The sequence below is a fragment of the Xenia sp. Carnegie-2017 genome, unplaced genomic scaffold (assembly GCF_021976095.1).
Source record: "Xenia sp. Carnegie-2017 unplaced genomic scaffold, XeniaSp_v1 HiC_scaffold_22, whole genome shotgun sequence".
In the NCBI taxonomy this organism is placed as follows: Eukaryota; Metazoa; Cnidaria; class Anthozoa; order Malacalcyonacea; family Xeniidae; genus Xenia; species Xenia sp. Carnegie-2017.
In genome coordinates, this window is record NW_025813485.1 from 7,061,760 (window position 1) to 7,081,458 (window position 19,699).

The 19,699-nt window shown below is 34.4% G+C and overlaps 2 protein-coding genes across 7 annotated transcripts; one reads left to right on the forward strand and one right to left on the reverse strand.

Moving 5' to 3' along the window:
• Positions 1-35: 35 nt before the first annotated feature.
• On the forward strand, positions 36-13,248 carry LOC124445468 (protein-serine O-palmitoleoyltransferase porcupine-like). Of its 2 annotated transcripts, XR_006948164.1 has the most exons (12): positions 36-981; positions 1,766-1,809; positions 2,010-2,191; positions 3,177-3,283; positions 3,467-3,601; positions 4,427-4,527; positions 5,025-5,101; positions 5,305-5,368; positions 5,464-5,549; positions 7,719-7,820; positions 8,071-8,254; positions 12,596-13,248. XR_006948164.1 is itself a non-coding variant. In XM_046996195.1 (11 exons), the coding sequence occupies exons 1-11, from the start codon at positions 536-538 to the stop codon at positions 8,167-8,169; spliced, it is 1,443 nt and encodes a 480-aa protein (XP_046852151.1). In that variant the 5' UTR covers positions 36-535; the 3' UTR covers positions 8,170-8,673. The 2 variants fall into 2 exon arrangements, 1 of the variants encoding a protein (XP_046852151.1); XM_046996195.1 differs by lacking the exon at positions 12,596-13,248 and having other exon boundaries at positions 8,071-8,673.
• Positions 8,748-18,721, reverse strand: LOC124445466 (alkylglycerol monooxygenase-like). Of its 5 annotated transcripts, XM_046996193.1 has the most exons (16): positions 18,083-18,721; positions 16,812-16,892; positions 16,275-16,405; positions 16,035-16,198; positions 14,952-15,055; positions 14,350-14,448; positions 12,716-12,782; positions 12,619-12,651; positions 11,380-11,412; positions 11,187-11,275; positions 11,049-11,108; positions 10,607-10,678; positions 10,305-10,421; positions 9,512-9,594; positions 9,328-9,407; positions 8,748-9,235 (listed from the first exon to the last, which is right to left on the reverse strand). In XM_046996193.1, exons 1-16 carry the CDS (start codon positions 18,146-18,148, stop codon positions 9,006-9,008), a joined length of 1,509 nt encoding a protein of 502 aa, XP_046852149.1. In that variant the 5' UTR covers positions 18,149-18,721; the 3' UTR covers positions 8,748-9,005. The 5 variants fall into 5 exon arrangements, with proteins under 5 accessions (XP_046852149.1, XP_046852146.1, XP_046852148.1 ...); XM_046996190.1 differs by having other exon boundaries at positions 11,049-11,275; positions 18,083-18,720; XM_046996192.1 differs by having other exon boundaries at positions 11,049-11,275; positions 17,592-18,141.
• Positions 18,722-19,699: the final 978 nt, after the last annotated feature.

Genomic DNA, 19,699 nt, shown 5'->3' on the forward strand with positions numbered 1-19,699 from the left:
TTGATTTATGGATGTAACTGTTCGGAGTAAAAGCTTATTAAGCTAATATATTTAGTCTATTTGATTGTGTTTCTCACGTTGAACAATTTCACTGCCTTTTATTACAAAGAATGTTCAACCTGCAACGATAGCAACCGGTATAGTGTAAACGGGCCTTATTAAACTTAAGTATCTTGTCTGGTGATAACTGATAAAATATTGATTATTTGGTAGCACTAGTATATTTCTATAACCATAATATGATTATTGTGTTTCACAGTTGAAACCAGTGGTTGAAACTGATCATTAGAGCTATTAATAGACAAACTTATTGATATTTACCGGAAACCAACAAGCGGTAGGTAACACATTGTATTCTTCATCGCCAGAACGGAAATAGCACGATATTCCTTTTTATCTGCTATTCTGCTTCGGTGCTTGTCCATGTTCATTTGCTTCTGTGGTCAACTTCTCATATCAGAATAATGAAAAAATAACGACGCCCTTACTGAAAATTGTCAATTGTTCAGACAGCCTCGCGCAAAAACCATAAAGTATGAGTGATTTGACGACTATTATGCTACCAGATGGTACCGAAATTGATTTATCGGATTTGGATGAAAGCGAACTGTTAGAATTGTATCGTAGTTACGAAGAACAGGACTCGCTCGTTAGCGTGGGTACAGTCGTCGGTGGCGGCTTCACTTCAACGTTAGACTCTTGTCTTGGCCCGACAACTTCGCAAACCATTCTTGTTGCTGCGAAAATATTTGCAATGTGTTTCCTTCTTCGTGTTGTAACCTTGATGAAGATACCCAATCGAATGAAACATTCTGTATCTTGCGTCACTGGAATTGCTACATTTCACATGTTTTTTGTCGATCATAAAATGTTGTATCATTTATTTGTATTTTGTTCCATTGGATATTTGTTGATGGTGCTGACGGGAAAATTCAAAGGTGCTCTTGTGAGTTTGTTTTGTGTAACGTTCTTACTTTCATGGTAAGTACTTATTGTGCAAGTAATAGCGAGAAAGCCTTACGCTTTGACCCCATCATATGTAAAGTAAAATTTCAAACAGTTGTTTGTCTTGAAGTTTTCAATAAATACAATATATTTGTGATCAAAATACGTTGACACACAGCTACCACATACAGACCAAGTCTCACGCTTTTGGCGTGAGACTCACGCTTTTCGACGCAATCTCACGCAACCACGCCATTCAGACAAAATATCACTCTTTTTTTTAAATATTACAACCAGCCCATGTTTTTGAACCACCAAAGTCTATGCTAAAGAAAGCCAAAACTGCAACATGGGATTATAACAAGCTCCATACTAAGAAGTGATGTTTTGCTTCACAAAACTTCTACTGTTGAGAAAACAAAACATGTTGATTGAACCCTTATTTCAATTACGTTGATGAAAACCAAAGTAGGTCGATGAATTTTTATTCATATTTTAGTCTAGAAGTTCGGCCATCCGGGCCTCACTATTGCCCCTTCGGGGTGATTACATTTCTCACTCCATACAAACCAAAAACCTTGGCATCTATGCTACCAATGCATGCGCACTTGCTTACATATTACAATTAAAATATTAACATTTTCAGCCTATATTCATATTTATTAAATAATGGTAGGGACCATGGTTCCTGTTGGAAGGGGAGAATAGCATGAGAATACACTTAATTAGTATGTGCTAATTTTACCCAATAAATTGTCATACCCAATAAATGGAGGTTGAATACACCTTTATATTTCTAATTTTTTATTTATTTATTAAGTGAAATATACTTTGTTCCTTTTGCACGTTGGAATCCAGTGAAAGGTAAATGAATATCTATGCACTTTTGGCAACCATAAAGTTTTAAGACATGATATTAGGATTACCACCTGGAGAAGTTTTCAGTGATTTATGTTACAAAATTGCATATAAGAGGAATAATTTTTAAATAATATGCTATACTTAACTATTTTCTTGAATTGAATGGATTCCATGTTTTTATGTATTTACTATTTTGCTCACAGGGACTTTCATGGTGCTGAGTATGAAATTAATATCTTTGTCATTTGATGTGGATGAAGCCATCATCTCGATGCAGCCTGATCCTTTTGAGTTTTCTGGTTATGTTCTTTGTCCATCTTCAATCATCTTTGGTCCATTCATGATGTACAACGATTATCTTCAAATCTTTCAATTCCACAAAATGGTTTGTATATGCTAGCTCGACAAACTTGTACATTGCAATTGGCATTACAAATTGTTGGATTAAAAGTTGATCAATGGTTTAGCTGAGGGCTTGCTGTTGTCATTTGCCAAAATTTGCATTCATTATCATTTTTGTTGCTTCAACAGGGAGCTACGTAGGTTAAAGAAAATATTTAGGCTTTTTGGCATAGTGTATCAGATCTGCTTGAGCATAGCTTCATTAGCAATGTTTTGTAGGTAATTTGATTAGCACACAACTGGCTGTAATCCAATTTAGTGTTATCCCACAGGTTTGCGTGAGAAATTTTGATTTCACTGCAGTTGTCAATGTTTGGCATGTTGTATATAATTTCAAATGCAATCAAAACTACAGAACCACAGTAACTTGATATATATTCACGTTTGTTTAGATACAATTAGTGTTTTACAATTAATCTCTCCTTGCTTTATGAAAATTATAAGGAAAAAGTACAAAAGCCTTCAGCTTTTTTAGTGGTATAAGAAAGAATCAAACCAACTAAATTTTCTATTTGCCTAACGCCAACCGTTAGTATTGCATACATATTGAACTGAATAATCGAAATTTGGTACAAGTGGTATTTATTTTGAACAATACTTTGTACATGTTGTATGACTGAAGTGATATTTAGACTCTTGAACTCCAAGTTATGCTGTTTATAATCATTTTCATAATGTAATGCAAAGTTTTTTGCTTACATTTTATTGAGTATTAGTATTACGCTGGGGGATTTTTTCTGATTATAAATCATAGCGTTGATTGTCTACGTATACTTTGTTACATCTTTTGACTTTTGGGTTCATGGTATCAGCTTAGAGTTGGGACAAGTTCTTAAACTTTCTAAAACGTTTTACGAAGAACCTGTAAATTTTATACGTGTTAACTGAACCGAAAGGATAATTGCTAAAAAGTTAACTAAAATTGATTTTGTCTCGCACAATCTTCACCGCAGTCGTATTTTATTCAGAGCTTAAAATGGTTTTTGGCGTTGGTGAAATCCATTGCATTGGCTTATCTTTTTCTCATACTTTCAACTTGTGTCTGTCCGTGGATTTTCCCCGAAAAAAGTAACAAGTACGTTTGTCGTTCTTCATAGCTACATCTGCATGAAGTCAACACATTTGGTACAGCAATAATCTCAACAAATATCAATTCATTTTTGTCAGCCCTACAAAGTAACATTTTCTCCGGGCTTTTTGTTGAGAGGCATTATTTGCTGCGTTTTTAATACATTCAATTTCATTTATTGCGTTGTAGATGGTTGCTGGCATTTCAAACGGCAATGTCGTTTCGATATAGCAATTACTTTGTCGGTTTTCTGTCAGAATCTTCGTGTCTTCTTTGTGGTATTGGTACTGTTGTAAAAGATGATGACGAGGACAAAATTCGATGGTAAGTTTAAATAGAAGTTATGTTTCATTCACACTTAAGGACTCATTACTTCGTGTTTTACAAGTTATCTATTGTTTTACAGGAAGATTTGCAAAACAATTGTTTTTGAAAATTTGGAGGCAGTCAAAATGGGCTGTTGTTTTCTTCTTTCACATAGTTCTCATATCAGATCTCTTTTAATTTGTAAGAAGTTTTTAAGAAGAGATTAACCAGCTTTCTTCGCTTGTTTAAATACGTAACGAGCTTCCGACAAAGTATTTGATGTTTCAAGTTTGTTTTTAAGTCATTTCTTTTGGGTGCGTTAGGGAAACTTTTCATCTTTTCATGACGCGCAGTTTTGTATAATGAATAACGAATAGCTGCAGCTGACAATGGATATGTATGGCTAAATGAGAATGAACCCTTTACTTTGATACTGCATTGTTTGCACGTAGCATATGTTAATCATTTAAGTTCAAGAGAGCTAAACCGGAAATTTTTTGTTCTTCGTGGAATCTTTTGGACCGATCTGATTGAAATCACTTTGTTTAGTCTTTTAAATATAACCGGTGAGGTTGGAGCTCCCCTTTCATAATCATTTTTTCCACAAATAATGCTCTGCAGCTCCCGAAAACGTCAGTTAGACCAGAATAAACATGAAAGGGTTAACATGCAGTCAAACGCCTTCCAGGTAGTTCAAAATATAGAAATTCTCCGGGAGCAGGTAACTTTTTGAATCTTGGGCAGCCCAAATAAAAATTTGACTTGTTCGCAATTAATTACTTTGTTTTAGCAAGTAGTAGTATACCAAATCAATTGTTGTTCTTGCACTTTTTGCTTTCACAGGCAAGTTCCAGTTTCCCGACCACAGCATGTAGAAATTCCAAGATCATTTGTTGAAATCGCTATTCATTGGAGTGTTCCCTATCACTATTTTCTGAAGAAGTGTATGAAATTATTACTTAATGTCATATCTATGAATTTACGTTTGATACTCTTGGTGCATCAAAATCATTCATTTTATATCAATGTGTTTTTTACTTTTCATATAACTTGCAGTACGCAGAATTCACTTTTAAAATGTTTAAGCATTTCTGTGACAAGAAATGGTCTTAAACACCACAATTTTCTGCTCTCAGATAAAATTGTTGCTACACAATCATGGCTAGTTTACGGCGAGATTCCAGCTGTGCGACAATGAGAACCATGACTTGAAACATTTTACGCTTGTCTGTGTATTGATTGTGGTGTATCTGCAAAATAGACGTATTATCTATCACAGTTGCTGGCTCGCTGATATATGTTACTTCTACAGATACAAGACGTGTAATTTTTTCAAAGGGGGTGGGTGAGACTCCTCCACCCCAAAGCCTAGCTCCCCCCCGCAATACATCCCTGTTATAAATCTACAACAAATGTTGATATTTAGATGACTCTTATGTAGATGTGTTCAAAAGAGCTCAAAGTCTCGGCCCTTTTTTCTCGATGCTTGTCACATTTGGCGCAAGTTCTATGCTACATGTAAGTTATAAACACATTATATTTACGTAGAGGTGAATGACTTTGGTAGAAAAGTTTTTCATCTTGCAAACGAATTTATTTGTGGCGTGGGCGAAATAAATGCGTACCAAATCAGATCATTAATGATGGTTGACACAGTTTTTAATAGAAAAATTAATATTTTTGAACGTTTGAAGGTTTTTGAATAAAAGTTTTCGTTCTAGGGTATCAGTTTCAAAATTGCTGCTGTACTTGTGTCTATCTCTACGTATGCGTACGTTGAACATAGTAAGATTTATGAACTGAAAATGTTGTCATTATGAATACGTATTTGCTTTCACATTAAACATACAATAACTATTTTAATTTTAAATCATCTTTAGATTTTAGAAGGAAGCTGTCACGTGTTTTAAACATGTGTATCGAGGCGCGTAAATGTAAACCTGGTTGTGAACATCGTTATAAGGAGGTATGCAGACATGTAACATACACGTTGCTTCCACGTGTACATCATTATAAAGATATATTAGTGGGTAGCAAACTCGTTATTTGGGGTGTGGGTGGGCATAATCTATTCATGTTCTGCAGTATCGAGTTCTTTTGAATTTCATTGTTTTTGCAGATTAAATCGTGCATTTATGATTTTGTGCCGTTCAATTATCGCGTTTGCTACGCCATCGAGATATATATACATATGTAGCTACGTGGATTGCTTGTTAACATCATTATAAAGATATATGTACATATGTAGCTACGTTTATTGCTTGTTTATATCATTATAAAGATATATGTACATATGTAGCTACGTTTATTGCATGTTAACATCATTATAAAGATATATGTACACATGTAGCTACGTTTATTGCATGTTAACATCATTATAAAGATATATATACACACGTAGCTGTGTTTATTGCATGTTAACATCATTACAAAGATATATCTACACATGTAGCTACGTTTATTGCATGTTAACATCATTATAAAGATATATATACACATGTAGCTACGTTTATTGCTTGTTAACATCATTATAAAGATATATATACACATGTAGCTACGTTAATTGCTTATTTACATCATTTTAAAGATATATGTACACATGTAGCTACGTTTATTGCATGTTAACATCATTATAAAAGATATATGTACACATGTAGCTACGTTTATTGCAATTTAACATCATTATAAAGATATATGTAACATGTAGCTACGTTAATTGCTTGTTTACATCATTTTAAAGATATATGTACACATGTAGCTACGTTTATTGCTTGTTTATATCATTATAAAGATATATATACATATGTAGCTACGTTTATTGCATGTTAACATCATTACAAAGATGTATATACACATGTAGCTACGTTTATTGCATGTTAACATCATTATAAAGATATATGTACACATGTAGCTACGTTAATTGCTTGTTTACATCATTATAAAGATATATATACATATGTAGCTACGTTTATTGCATGTTAACATCGTTATAAAGATATATGTACACATGTAGCTACGTTTATTGCTTGTTTACATCATTATAAAGATATATATACACATGCAGCTACGTTAATTGCTTGTTTACATCATTATAAAGATATATGTACATATGTTGCTACGTTTATTGCTTGTTTACATCATTATAAAGATATATATACACATGTAGCTACGTTAATTGCTTGTTTACATCATTATAAAGATATATGTACATATGTTGCTACGTTTATTGCTTGTTATCATCATTATAAAGATATATGTACACATGTAGCTACGTTTATTGCATGTTAACATCATTACAAAGATATATGTACACATGTAGCTACGTTTATTGCATGTTAACATCATTACAAAGATATATGTACACATGTAGCTACGTTTATTGCATGTTAACATCATTATAAAGATATATGTACACATGTAGCTACGTTAATTGCTTGTTTACATCATTATAAAGATATATATACACATGTAGCTACGTTTATTGCATGTTAACATCGTTATAAAGATATATATACACATGTAGCTACGTTTATTGCATGTTAACATCATTATAGAGATATATATACACATGTAGCTACGTTAATTGCTTGTTTACATCATTATAAAGATATATGTACATATGTTGCTACGTTTATTGCTTGTTATCATCATTATAAAGATATATATATATACACATGTAGCTACGTTTCTTGTTTGTTTACATCGTTATAAAGATATATGTGCACATGTACTATGTTTATTGCATGTTAACATTATTTGTAAAATATATGTACAGAATTAGCTACGTACGTTTTTTGCATGTTATCATAATTATAAAGAGTTTTAGGTGGAATTTGATGCACAATATAAATACGTAGCCATGGAAAAAAATTCACTTATAATTTCAATAAAATATTATGGGTACCATGTTGAATGGCAAAGTTCTTGAAAAGATTCTGAAGAAAAATCTTGTACAAGTAGAAGTTGAAAAGAAAGATCTCACTCGTGTTGCTATGTCTGCTATGAAAAAAAAATTAATAACCTGCCAGAATTTATTTTAATTTGTAAATATTAAAAATATTGTTTTATTTTAGCTCCACACACGAGTTCGCTTCGTTATATGCTGTTTTTATATGCTTTTTCTTTGTGTTTCTAGACAAATTACTGGGTGACAGTTATAAATCTTGCATTTGGTTTTCTCAACATGTTTCATCTAGCGTACCTCGGCGCAATGTTCGATGGTGAACAACCTGAAGAGGTTTGTGTAGTTAAGCTGTGATTAGTCGTATTGATAGTGTATGCAGATATATTTTAGAACGCTGTATTTTTACTCTACGTTTAAGATTTTATTTTGCATACTTGAAAGGAGTTGCTCGTAGAATTTGATTTAACTTTAAACTGTCAAAAAGTTTCATATTACTGGAACTGGAGTTCTCAGATAAATTCTTTAAGTTTAGGAAATGTTTGAAGCTAAATAGTTTGCTAACTTAGATTTTGTTTTTCGCCAGGGTTATGGGGTGAAGCACACGATTGACAAATGGTCAGAGTTGAACTATGCCAGTCACTGGGTGGTCTTTGGAACCTACGTTGCTTCTCTTGCCTTGTAAGCCGTCTCTTATTTTTATGGTGGTGTTTTCAACTACATCTGCATGGAGTTGTATGGTGATGTTTTCAACTACATCTACATCTCAGGTCAGCAAACGGCGTATTGTGCTCTACTGTTTTATTTACTACATCGCCATTCGATTTCTACTTATATGCTAGAACAGCGACGACTTGTGCAGCTATAGCCTGGGAGTTGCGATTTCGGGTGTGTGCATGATATGTGCTCCATGACATGGATAATTTTCCATCCACCCGAGGCATGTCCGACGCATATTTTTAAACAAGTCACGTGGCATTTTATCTATGAGAGAGTCGTTTCGAGTTGTAGTCTCGTTCGCAGTATAATCATTGAACACTAGCGTCGCTGCTCAAAATCTTGATGAGTACTGAATGTCGGATGACATCGAATTTGTTCATTACGTCAATCAATTTACGCCGCTTAGTAACAATAGACCTTTGTAAGATTTGAGTACAACACGTGCATTAAACTTTGAAGTGCAAAGGTACTCGCTTGTGTAAAGTGCATCAGGGTCGTCTATATGCGAAAAAAAACAACAGGAAGCAATCAACACTCGGACACTTCTAAACCAAAATGAAATTACTAATGGGCGCTTGCAGCGGTCATTACACACGAATATTATAGAAGATTATAGATACTGATAAATTTAGCAGACCAAACTCGTGCAATAATCAAGGTGCATTTTTACTGTATCGCCAATGCTACGAAAACAAATGATCGAGTCAGTGTGTTTGCATTGTGATGAAGTTAAACCTGTTGAAGATAAACCATTTTTAAAAATGAATGGTTGTCGTGTCCATCCATTTTCATGTGTGAAAGTCATTCTGCGTTTTTCTTTAGCGCATCCTGTTTTCTTTCTGGCATCAAAATGTTGCCATTCTCATCTGTTTGATACTTAGCGTTATCAATCTTTGCATTTTTCGATGTCTTTTTCTCTCTTCCTGTCCAGTCGATGTCCATTATCTCCACGAAAATCCACAATGCAAATGATAGCCCATACATCAAATATAAGATCACTGATGTTTCTTTGTTACCTGACTTTTTCATTTCTATGAATTGAAAAATACGTACGACCAACCATATACGTTATTTTTGTGCAGTAAACTTGACGATGTTGTTTAAAGAATTGTATCATTTTTACCTGGATGTTGTTTGTTGATGAATAGATCGAGAAAAAAGAAGGCAATGCAGCGAATTTCTTCTAACTCTGGACCAATACACCTATAATTCAATAGATACAAATTAAAACACGCACATACATTTGGTTGGGTGTTTTCTTCAACTTTTGATGTTATAAGGACAGATACACGTTAATGAATGCTTACTTATGATCAAAAAGGAAACCAAAAGTCGTCAGGGAAAACAGTAAATAGGACGCGACAGCAATCGTTTGGAATACTGAACATCTCTGCGAAAATGTTTTTAAAATCGTTGATTAGAGTATGAGCTGAATTGACCGTGTTCTAATTTTCACTATTTCTCCTTGACTACGTCACAAGCTCACGACATCATGTCATGGTTAAATTCTTTTACTGTGTCATATATTGCCTCATAATTTCATCTTCATGAGATGGTAGCAATGTCATGCTATCATGCCGGGAGAGTAAATGCATTGTTTTTAGGGATTAACTATCTCCACTGTGACATCATTTTTGTTATTTAAAGTCCGTCGTTTAAATATTTTTGGGCTTTCTCAAAGATAGACGAAATGGATGAATTTGGCTCAAGTTTCATCAATTAATTTTCTTGTCTAGTAAAAAACAAATTCCGAAAAAACAAGACGTCTTGAGATTGCAAAATATGAATCAAAACAAGCTGAGAAGTGAACTGTAAATTTTCGACTTTATTTCAAAGTCATCCTCAGACAGAATCAAGTCATTCTCATTCTGTCTGAGGATGACTTTGAAATAAAGTCGAAAATTTACAGTTCACTTCTCATCTTGTTTTGATTCATATTTTAAAATCTCAAGATGTCTTGCTTTTTTTGAATTTGTTTTTTACTGTATTTTTTTAAATTGTCAGCTGGGCATAATTTACTTGTCGGTAAATGCAATTTCTCATTTTATCGTGTTAGCATATCTTTTAGTGGTTTTCAAACCACCGAGGGTTCTTTTATACCTGACAAACTTCCAGATGTTTGCAATAAATCAGGAGCAACAATGTGAAATGAAGAGCAACATACAATGCGAAAAAAGTTGGCAATGTCTTGTCATACTTGACGACGGGATGTTCAACCTATAGAACATGCAGAAAGAAGTATCACACGAGGTCAACGAGTGGGAACTTCACGTTCTGATGCGATTGTATATGGAGATTTGTACATATCGTGTAAAATCATTTCATTTCATTGCCACGTCATGGGCCATCTTATATTATTGAAGTTTAAAATTGCATTGTTAGTCATACACGACAAATAATACCTCTTCATAATCTCCATCTCCTAATCGTTGTTTGCCAGGAGACCAACTAGGACCGTTAACGAACAGCCGAAACTGAAATAAAGTCGTCATGTATATTTTTGAGCAACTTTGTGGTTAATCTGAGACAGACTTAGAGCACACTTTGTGGTTGATCTGAGACAGCCAACTTTGTGGTTGATCTGAGACAAACTTTCAGCCAATTTCGTGAAAGCACGATGACATGAAATAAATTGTATAAATCTACGTGATAACATAGTTCTGGCTACTTCTTAATGATACACAACGAAGAATCGATAAACGCGTGATCACCTAGCAAATGCATTTAAAAAAAAGCTACCAAAATTTTGTTCTTGTTAAATGGCATCAAAATGGTGCACTCTGGTGTAAATTTGTCCTTCTATTTTCTTTTTTGGCACTGACATGCAATATATCACATTTTTACCTTATTTGAAACACCCTTTGTTTCGAAAAATGCATTCTTCAAGTGCAGGAAATGCGAGATCTTTATGCAACACAGAAGAAAAATGAAAGTTATGCAATAATATATATGAACATTGTATTCAAATAAAGTCGGCATTACCTGAGTCAGTAATGGATTCCAGTGACTTGTCCTTTCCACAACCAGTCCATAAACTGGTGGGTTTTCTTTTATCTCCTCGTTAAATGTGCCTATGACAAAAGTCGTCCTGTCTTACATATGTGCATGTGTATAGCTTACATGTGTTTTGAGATAGAATGTTTGTTGTAGTTCAAAACTCCATATTTTTGCTTACCAAATGCTCGATCCCATATGATAAGTATACCTCCTAAAGAGAAATTGAAGCAATTTATTTGTTGCTTTATTGTTTAACGTAGTCCCGACAATAGCGGGTTAATCAGAGCTAGTTAGTCTGAAGTGTACAGGTCCGGTCTGTCAAGAGGCTCGTGGTGTCTAGACATAAAACTTTTGAGTTTTTGCTATTTAATTGGGGGAGGGGTGCAAACTCGTGTTCTGCACTGCGGTTTACAACATTTAAGAAATAAAAGATGTTTGCTGTGTATGCACAGGCTAATGCAAACCGAGGAGACCTTTGGGAAAACTCGAGAGCAGAACAGTGCAAATATTGCAATAATGTTTAAAATAACATAACTTTTATAAAATAACAATAATGCGAAAAAAGACAAACATTTTAATTTTTCCTCCAAAATGTATTCATGATTGATTAGAAAAATTCTCTTTGACTGATTGATTGTTTAGATTGATTTGATTGGTTGAGCTCAGATGTGTTTTGCACTGGCTATTGCAAACTCAGCTGTAGACCAATCAGCGCATGCATTTCATTGTGTTTATTTCATAAATATACGTGAATACGCGTCTGCTCCCCATTTATTGAGTTTGTTGAGCTACTATTAGATAAATGTTCTAAAATTAGAATATTCGTGTTGTTGTTAAAAACCGTACAATCTACTATTTAAATGCGTGATGCTCGCACTCGTGGCGTAGTAGGTTTTCTTAGTTTGAACTTTAAATTTATTTCGTATCGTTTAATCACTTTGAGTTACGAAGACAAGCCGTTAAATGTAAAAGCAAAGGAGCGCGAGGGACGCAAACGTCGTCAAGAGACTGGACTTATTGGGGGACATAGCTAGATATCACACAAGACCTGCTTATTTGTCTTTGTCTACAGACTTCAAAATTAGTAATCTTTTATCAATAATTCAGACAAAATTTATGTTGTATTTTGCACCCATGTACATATGTACAGTGGCGAATCTAGGGTTAATCAAAATGAGTTACTGCTGAACATTTTGGAATATATTTACATCTCTAACCCCCCTCATAGACAAGTTCATCGGTGAAATTATATTCTTTAGAAATTCAAAACCAATAGTGCTTTTCAGAAAGTACTTTAAATTTAAAATTAAGCAGCTTTAATTTATTTTGCTCGCTGCTGCTCGCTGTGACTACCCCTAGATCCTCTATTGTATGTGTACACTTTCTGACTTTAGAACCGACAAATTGCTTGGCCTACCGTAGTTTTTGTCGATACAATAAGGATTTCTTCCTAAAGACCGAAGACATGTTAAGTAAAGAACAAGTAAAATCGATTTGCTGGATGTATTTCATACCATGATGAACGCGGTGATGAGATGGTGTGACAAATATGTACTCCAATGGCCCAAGATTATCTACGACCTGTTAAAAAGTTAAAACAACAGCATTAGCAAACTTAGCAAAGGGCCTTCGCTAGTTTTAAGCCACATACACTGAATAAAAAATACACTATTTTTTACATAATCATGAGTTTATTAAACCGTCATCTTCCTTTTGTGAAATCGAAGGAGATAACAGCGTGAAACATATTTTTATGCAGACTTTGCGTTGCAAGGTTTGATACAGCTCTTTGTGAACGCCTTTTCTTTTTGTTATAATTTTGTTTTGGCACTTCTCGGCGTCAATTATGTAGTCGTATGTTCAAAGGCCTTTCATACATTGATGGTTTTTCATCTTTCAGTAAACAAGATTGAATAAATAATATAGCATTTATTGAAATAGTTAGGTTTAATGTGATATGAACAATAATCAAGATGCAGTTTGTCATAACCAATGAATCGTAGACTATTTAAAGTCAATAAATTTTGATATTACGTTGAAAACCAAAGTCGATAATTGTCGATTGTCATAAATATGATTTTTAAGAAAAAAATCTTTCTTCCAAATATTGTGATATATATACTTTTTCATTTACTCGAGGCGTCACCGATGAATCTCGCGTGTTTGAATAAAACTGTATCAGATGCTGACTCTCCTCCAAATACCTTTGATCGACTTTCTAATTGAGGGTGATGTCTGTTTGGTTAAAATGGTAAACCCTAGTCGCGCGCCAAGGCAAATCATAACCGGACAAACTGTGTGACATTGTACGTGCAAAGACGTGACTAAGTTATATTCTTATAATGTATACGCCTAATTTTTGTTGTAGAAAGTAAACAATCCTTTAGCAGTTTCTTTATATCCATGTACAGGGCGTTAAAAATAACGTATTGCACAATGGAATGCTTTGTCATCAGTCAATCAAATTTTGTGCTTCTTCAAAGTAAATGACATCAATGCAGAAACCTAGATTAGTGCTGTTGTCTCTTTAAAACCCTACTCGCGCGCCTAGGCAAATCAAAACCCGACACACTGTGTGACATTGTACGTGCAAAGACGTGACTAAGCTATATTCATATAATGTATACGCCTAATTTTTGTTGTAGAAAGTAAACAATCCTTTAGCAGTTTCTTTATATCCATGTACAGGGCGTTAAAAATAACGTATTGCACAATGGAATGCTTTGTCATCAGTCAATCAAATTTTGTGCTTCTTCAAAGTAAATGACATCAATGCAGAAACCTAGATTAGTGCTGTTGTCTCTTTAAAACCCTACTCGCGCGCCTAGGCAAATCAAAACCCGACACACTGTGTGACATTGTACGTGCAAAGACGTGACTAAGCTATATTCATATAATGTATACGCCTAATTTTTGTTGTAGAAAGTAAACAATCCTTTAACAGTTTCGTTATATTCATGTACAGGGCGTTAAAAATAACGTATTGCACAATGGAATGCTTTGTCATCAGTTAATCAAATATTGTGCTTCTTCAAAGTAAATGACATCAAGGCAAAAACCCAGATAAGTGCTGTTGTTTCTTGAAGATTCAAGAATGTGATGCTCTTTCTACTTATTCAAATGCTATTCAAATGCTTAAAGTTATCACCTCAGTGTGTGTCCATATTTGGTAGAAGCAAGAAAACCACAAATGCCATTCGAAAATTGCAGGTCTTATACCAAAGACAGCCAAGGGAGCGTAGAACAACTATAGAATGAAAATTTGAGATGTATATGAGATGTTAATGAAAAATTTGTGGGAGGTTGGAACAAAATATTAAATAGTCTTATACCAGACTTTATGGGACAAAGGTGTCATATATCTTTCAATGTGTAAGACATTTACAAACTGGGTTAGATGAAGGCATTGGCGATGGATACAGGTTGCTTTGGGAAAGGATTCACGACTTGGGATCAAAAACTCGAAAAACTGAGTTACAATTCACCATTAAATTCCACGCTTATGAATGCTGTTGCTAGGCATTTTATCCCCATTGTGTATTGCTACATTAAGTATCATCCTTATTTATTTATGTATTTAATAAAGCAATGTGGGGTGTTTTCATCTACGTGCACTTTGTACATTGAATCACCTACAAAAACAACACATTAAGAGGACATCCTGTGGCTTGCCAGAAAGATCGCTTTTGAAAACATTTGCTTTGATTGCACTAACCTCCCAGACAAAAACAAAGTCAAACACCAACATACCGAAGAAAAAAATTGCTGTAGAACACTCTGTCGTAATGAAACCAGGATGTTAAAGTCTTCCGAGCTGTGATGGACTTGATGAGCTGACCATAGAATGTTTATTTCTTTTGAAAATTAATTAATGATTCATAAATAAAGGAAATGAATCATCAATGCTTTAATACTTAAACCACTGAAGAAAACTCTCTAAAGGAACTTTGTTGACTATTAGGGTGTCATGTATTTCATCTTGACTTTCAATGATGTACATTTTACATAACACTGATTGAAAACGTTATTAGGCGCGTGCTCACGTATAAGACAACAATGCTATTCCTAGCTATTTACTTTAATCAAAGTATGCGTGTCAACTGTCCATAATTGAATGACATGGAGCCTTCAAACGTTCAATATAATTAAAATCAGCAAGCACTAATATTTTTCAACGACGTAAGTGCTATTTGCACAAAAATGTGCTTCAGCGAAACACTTTAATGGGTTTTAATTAAACGAATTATTATTCAATCAAGGTTTGCGATTGAATATAATCACAAATGCCATTGACAATAAAAAAAAATCATTTGCCAGTCATTGTTGTTTCCTAAACTTTGGTTTTGGCCTATAATCATATCGTGACGTTGACATTGGTTAACCCAATTTGGGTTAATGAACCTGTTCGGAAAACTTGATCAGCAGTTGAGCTAAGATGATTAACTAGCTGTTTTTTACTGCGGTAAGGGAAGTTCTTGGTAAGGAAGTTCAAAAATTAGTTTCTTTCCAGAATAAAAGATGCAGTGCTTGATCGGTTAACTAACCATTTTAGGTTTCAACATATATTTTACTACATGCAGGAAAAAACTCGTTTTCCTTTATCTTCTGCGATTGTTTAGCAAGATATAAAACTCCTTAACATAAAATTGCATCTGTGCAAATGCTAGTCTGGTTTTGTAACAAAAAGAGACTAGCATTTGTACTTATAGAATGTGTATAGAAGTGCTTAGGAGTGCAACTGTTCTTTAATTATTATTGTCATTTTGACTATCAGAATGTAATTATACTATTTACAGCATTTGAAAAGTAAGTGAAGGTTTTGTGGCTTCTTACCATGAGCTGCTCGATGGAACCAATAATATCCAAAGTCTGTTAACAAGAATATCCAAATCGGTGTCAGAATAGGCAAGGAGTCGTCATCTTGAACATCGGGTACTTCATATAGTGCCTCGAATACGAATTTGTAAGCAGCTGCGTCTAGACTGGTGACCAAAAACCTATAACAATGCATGTATATGATATGTAAAGGGAGTTGTTATCTTTTTGATTTGGTATCGGCTTTTGACAACTTACCTGGGTAAAACCGTAATAAGAGCTGCTGACAGGCTATGAATAGCGTCGTTTATTCTGACTTTCGCTACATTACTCCACCGTCGTGCAATTATGTATTCCAGGGTCGAAGTAAGAAAAACGAATAGAGTGAGCTAAAACATTAACTGTACCGATTATGCATATTTTAAGATATAATTTTTAGTCATTGGCGAGAAAAATTGGAACATGGATAGGAAATGCATACACCCCAAAGAGTTACTTGAAAAGCTTTAGTGTACATGTGTTTGTGAGAGGGAAGGGGGAGGGATGTACATCTTAGGAAACAATGATGGACTTTTACTCTAAAATGATTTTACCTGTCTTGAGACATGACTAACACGAGAACCTTTTCAACCATAAACTAACTATACATGCCTAAAGGGCCGTGCGTTGCATATACTTATCATATGAGGAAGCTTGAAAACACTCGTAAACTCAAGCAAGTTTTTTGCCAACAGTTACTGACGTGTTCTACGGAGTTTCTTGCCTTTGATTCGTTAGAGTTTAAGTGGTACATACTTGACTGATTGAACTAAAATCTTTGCTATCCATGCCCAATGTGAGTTGCGGTCTCCAAACTGGTCGTTGCAAAATCAATTGCTGAAAAATTAACAGGTTTTATAAGGTATGGCCTGGAGTTGCTCATGGAAGGTTTGAAGAAGCTATGTCAGTGAGTGTTCATCATTTATGCATGCGCATGTTGAAAACTAAAAAGCCCGTACAGCCTACTACCATAGCCGGCATGTAAAAGTGACTTTGCGAATGTTCTTTGTTTCTCTACAGTCGCAAGTATTGTAATTTTTGAGATCATCACATCAAATTTAAATGATCGAATAGAAATAAAAACTATAGTGCAAAACTCCGCATTCTGAGCTAGACCCCCACGGCAACCGGCAGGGTGGAACACTGAAAGATAGCGTGTGATCATGAGTATACAAAGCAAATGTATAAACTGATTTCCGTGCACAACTATATATTTGACGATTTTGCCAACGTCATTTTTCGAGAAAAGTCGGAATGATGATAAAAGCAGATAATAAACATCACGAAAGTTGCCAAATTATGTTTATCTCCAACATTGACTCCATGTCAAGCGAACTGATTAACCTAAGTGTAGCTACATAAAGTTAAGAGGTCTTTGGTCTTTGATGTTGAATTATAAAAGGCCAGCGCACTTTATGTAAAAATCATTACGTTTAATTTGAGCTAACCGTAATATGTGTGTGTGTGACAATTTACGAATATGTTGCCAATAGTTTTATTGTTCGGCGTAGAAATATATGACATTTTCCTACTTACCATTTCGTAAAAATGAAGCCATGACATGCAATAGTTTGCTTACTTGCTTTTAGTATAGTTCATACCATGGTAACACAAAACTGACTACTCTCACCTAACTCCTAACTTCAAGCAGAGGACATCTAACTTGTGGTTCTGACTGTAACCTTCACCAACGTCTTATTGTTCGCACATTCATTCAAGATCAGATACCTTATAAATTAATTTTTTCAAAGCAAAGTGTCATAACTTTTGCAGTTGACACCGTTCAGATCTATTGCTTTTACACTTCTTAAGTGATGAACTGATGATGTTTTGTTCAGCATATCCGTAATTTTCACTTTCCTAATCACAGCGCTGTCATGCTCCGAAGTCAAGCGCTCAAATATACATCAAAATGCAAAGTTGTCAATGGTGCCCCAGTCGATCTTGACTCAACAAATTATATCATTCGTGCAATGAGACTGAGATTGAAAGAAACAACGCTGAGATATTGGCGGATAAATGTTAACCTCAAATATCTTCTTTGCCTTTGATGAGAGTTGGGAATACTTGTAATTTGCCTCTAGATATGTCATTGCCAAAACAGGAAAACGCCCGTGACTAAACTAACCATCATGCGAATGTATGTGAGTAAACTAAAGTAGTCATCGGTTGAATGTTTTCAATAAAGATTTTTCACAAGTAAGATATATAGCCATGTATAGCATATTTCTTTCGAGCACATTGAAGAACCGGAATTTCACAATTCACATATCAAAGTTGATATTGGACCAAGTTAAAAAATCATACAATCAAAGAACAAATTTGGTGATAAATAAAGTAGAGCTTTCTTTATTATTCGTAACCACGGAAGCGTGGATTCTTGACTCCATAAAAGTTAATTTCATTCCTTAGGAATTACCCAATAGCCACTTAAAAGTTTCAATATATAAACGTAAGAGTCAACGTCATCTTTGATCTGGAGTTGTCTAGAAAGAACTTGCCTTGCGTTAAGACGTGCAGAGTAAGATTAATAACTTCTTTAGAATGAAGTTGACCTCGTATATCTCGTTTAATAAGGCCGTTGCAACATTGGTGTGATATTTTACCATACAGGCAAACTATCAAAGTCAGAGAGATTATACATAATATAAATGGATTTATATTATGTATAATCTCTCTGATGATGGCTTTGGAATAAAAACTATCAAAGTCAGTTATATGGGCGAGTGTTTGGGGCAAACAAGTAGCTTTTTTGTATTCATGGACGAGCCAATAAAAACACTGGATTTCAGGTATAGAACACTGGCTTTAGAGAGTTCATTTTGATAAGCTGTCGACGATGTCGAATGCAAACTAGTGCGTGACGAGAGAATGTGTCAATTAAATGAAACTCATTCAAAACAACACGAGTCGCTGTCGCGACAGTCTCGATTGTCTTTAATAGAAACACCTGAACCAATTTTAAACAATCCATTTATAATTTTCAATATCAAATTAAGTTTGTTGCCATGACTCCCAATAGTTTTAGACAACTCGTTATTTTGTTATTGTCTTTTCATTTCCGAATTTAAAAGCAAAGTTCGTTTGAAATTTGCGAACTGCTTTCGGATCAATCCATCCGATAAGATTAAGATGCCAAGTTATCGAGGTAAAACAGATCAACATCTGCAATCGTAATTATCTGTTCGTTCCATTTGTAAATATTCCTTATAATCTATACACATAGTCACGTTTATGTTGCCTTGACGACAGAGTGATTTTTTATAACAGAATACTTCTGTTTTCAAGACAAAAATTCATCACAGAGGCATGACCGCCCATACAAATGAAAATCTTTTTTATGAAGGCATGGAAACGCCATGACGCGTAGGCAAGCACCTAAAGACACATAACATTTATCGCTACCACAAAAGCAACACGACAACACATTGCAAGTTTTACTTATAGTATTACCACAGAAATGATGCAGCTCATCTCACATCAATGTTCAATAACCCAATAACCAGTTTCTAGCACATTATTCAATACCTTTGTATGTAATATTTTACCGTTACTCCACAAGTATAATTTGAATGTTCACAATACTATTGTCGAAAGTGTGCAACTTATTGATAATAACATGCGCGCGTACAGTTTTTTGTTCA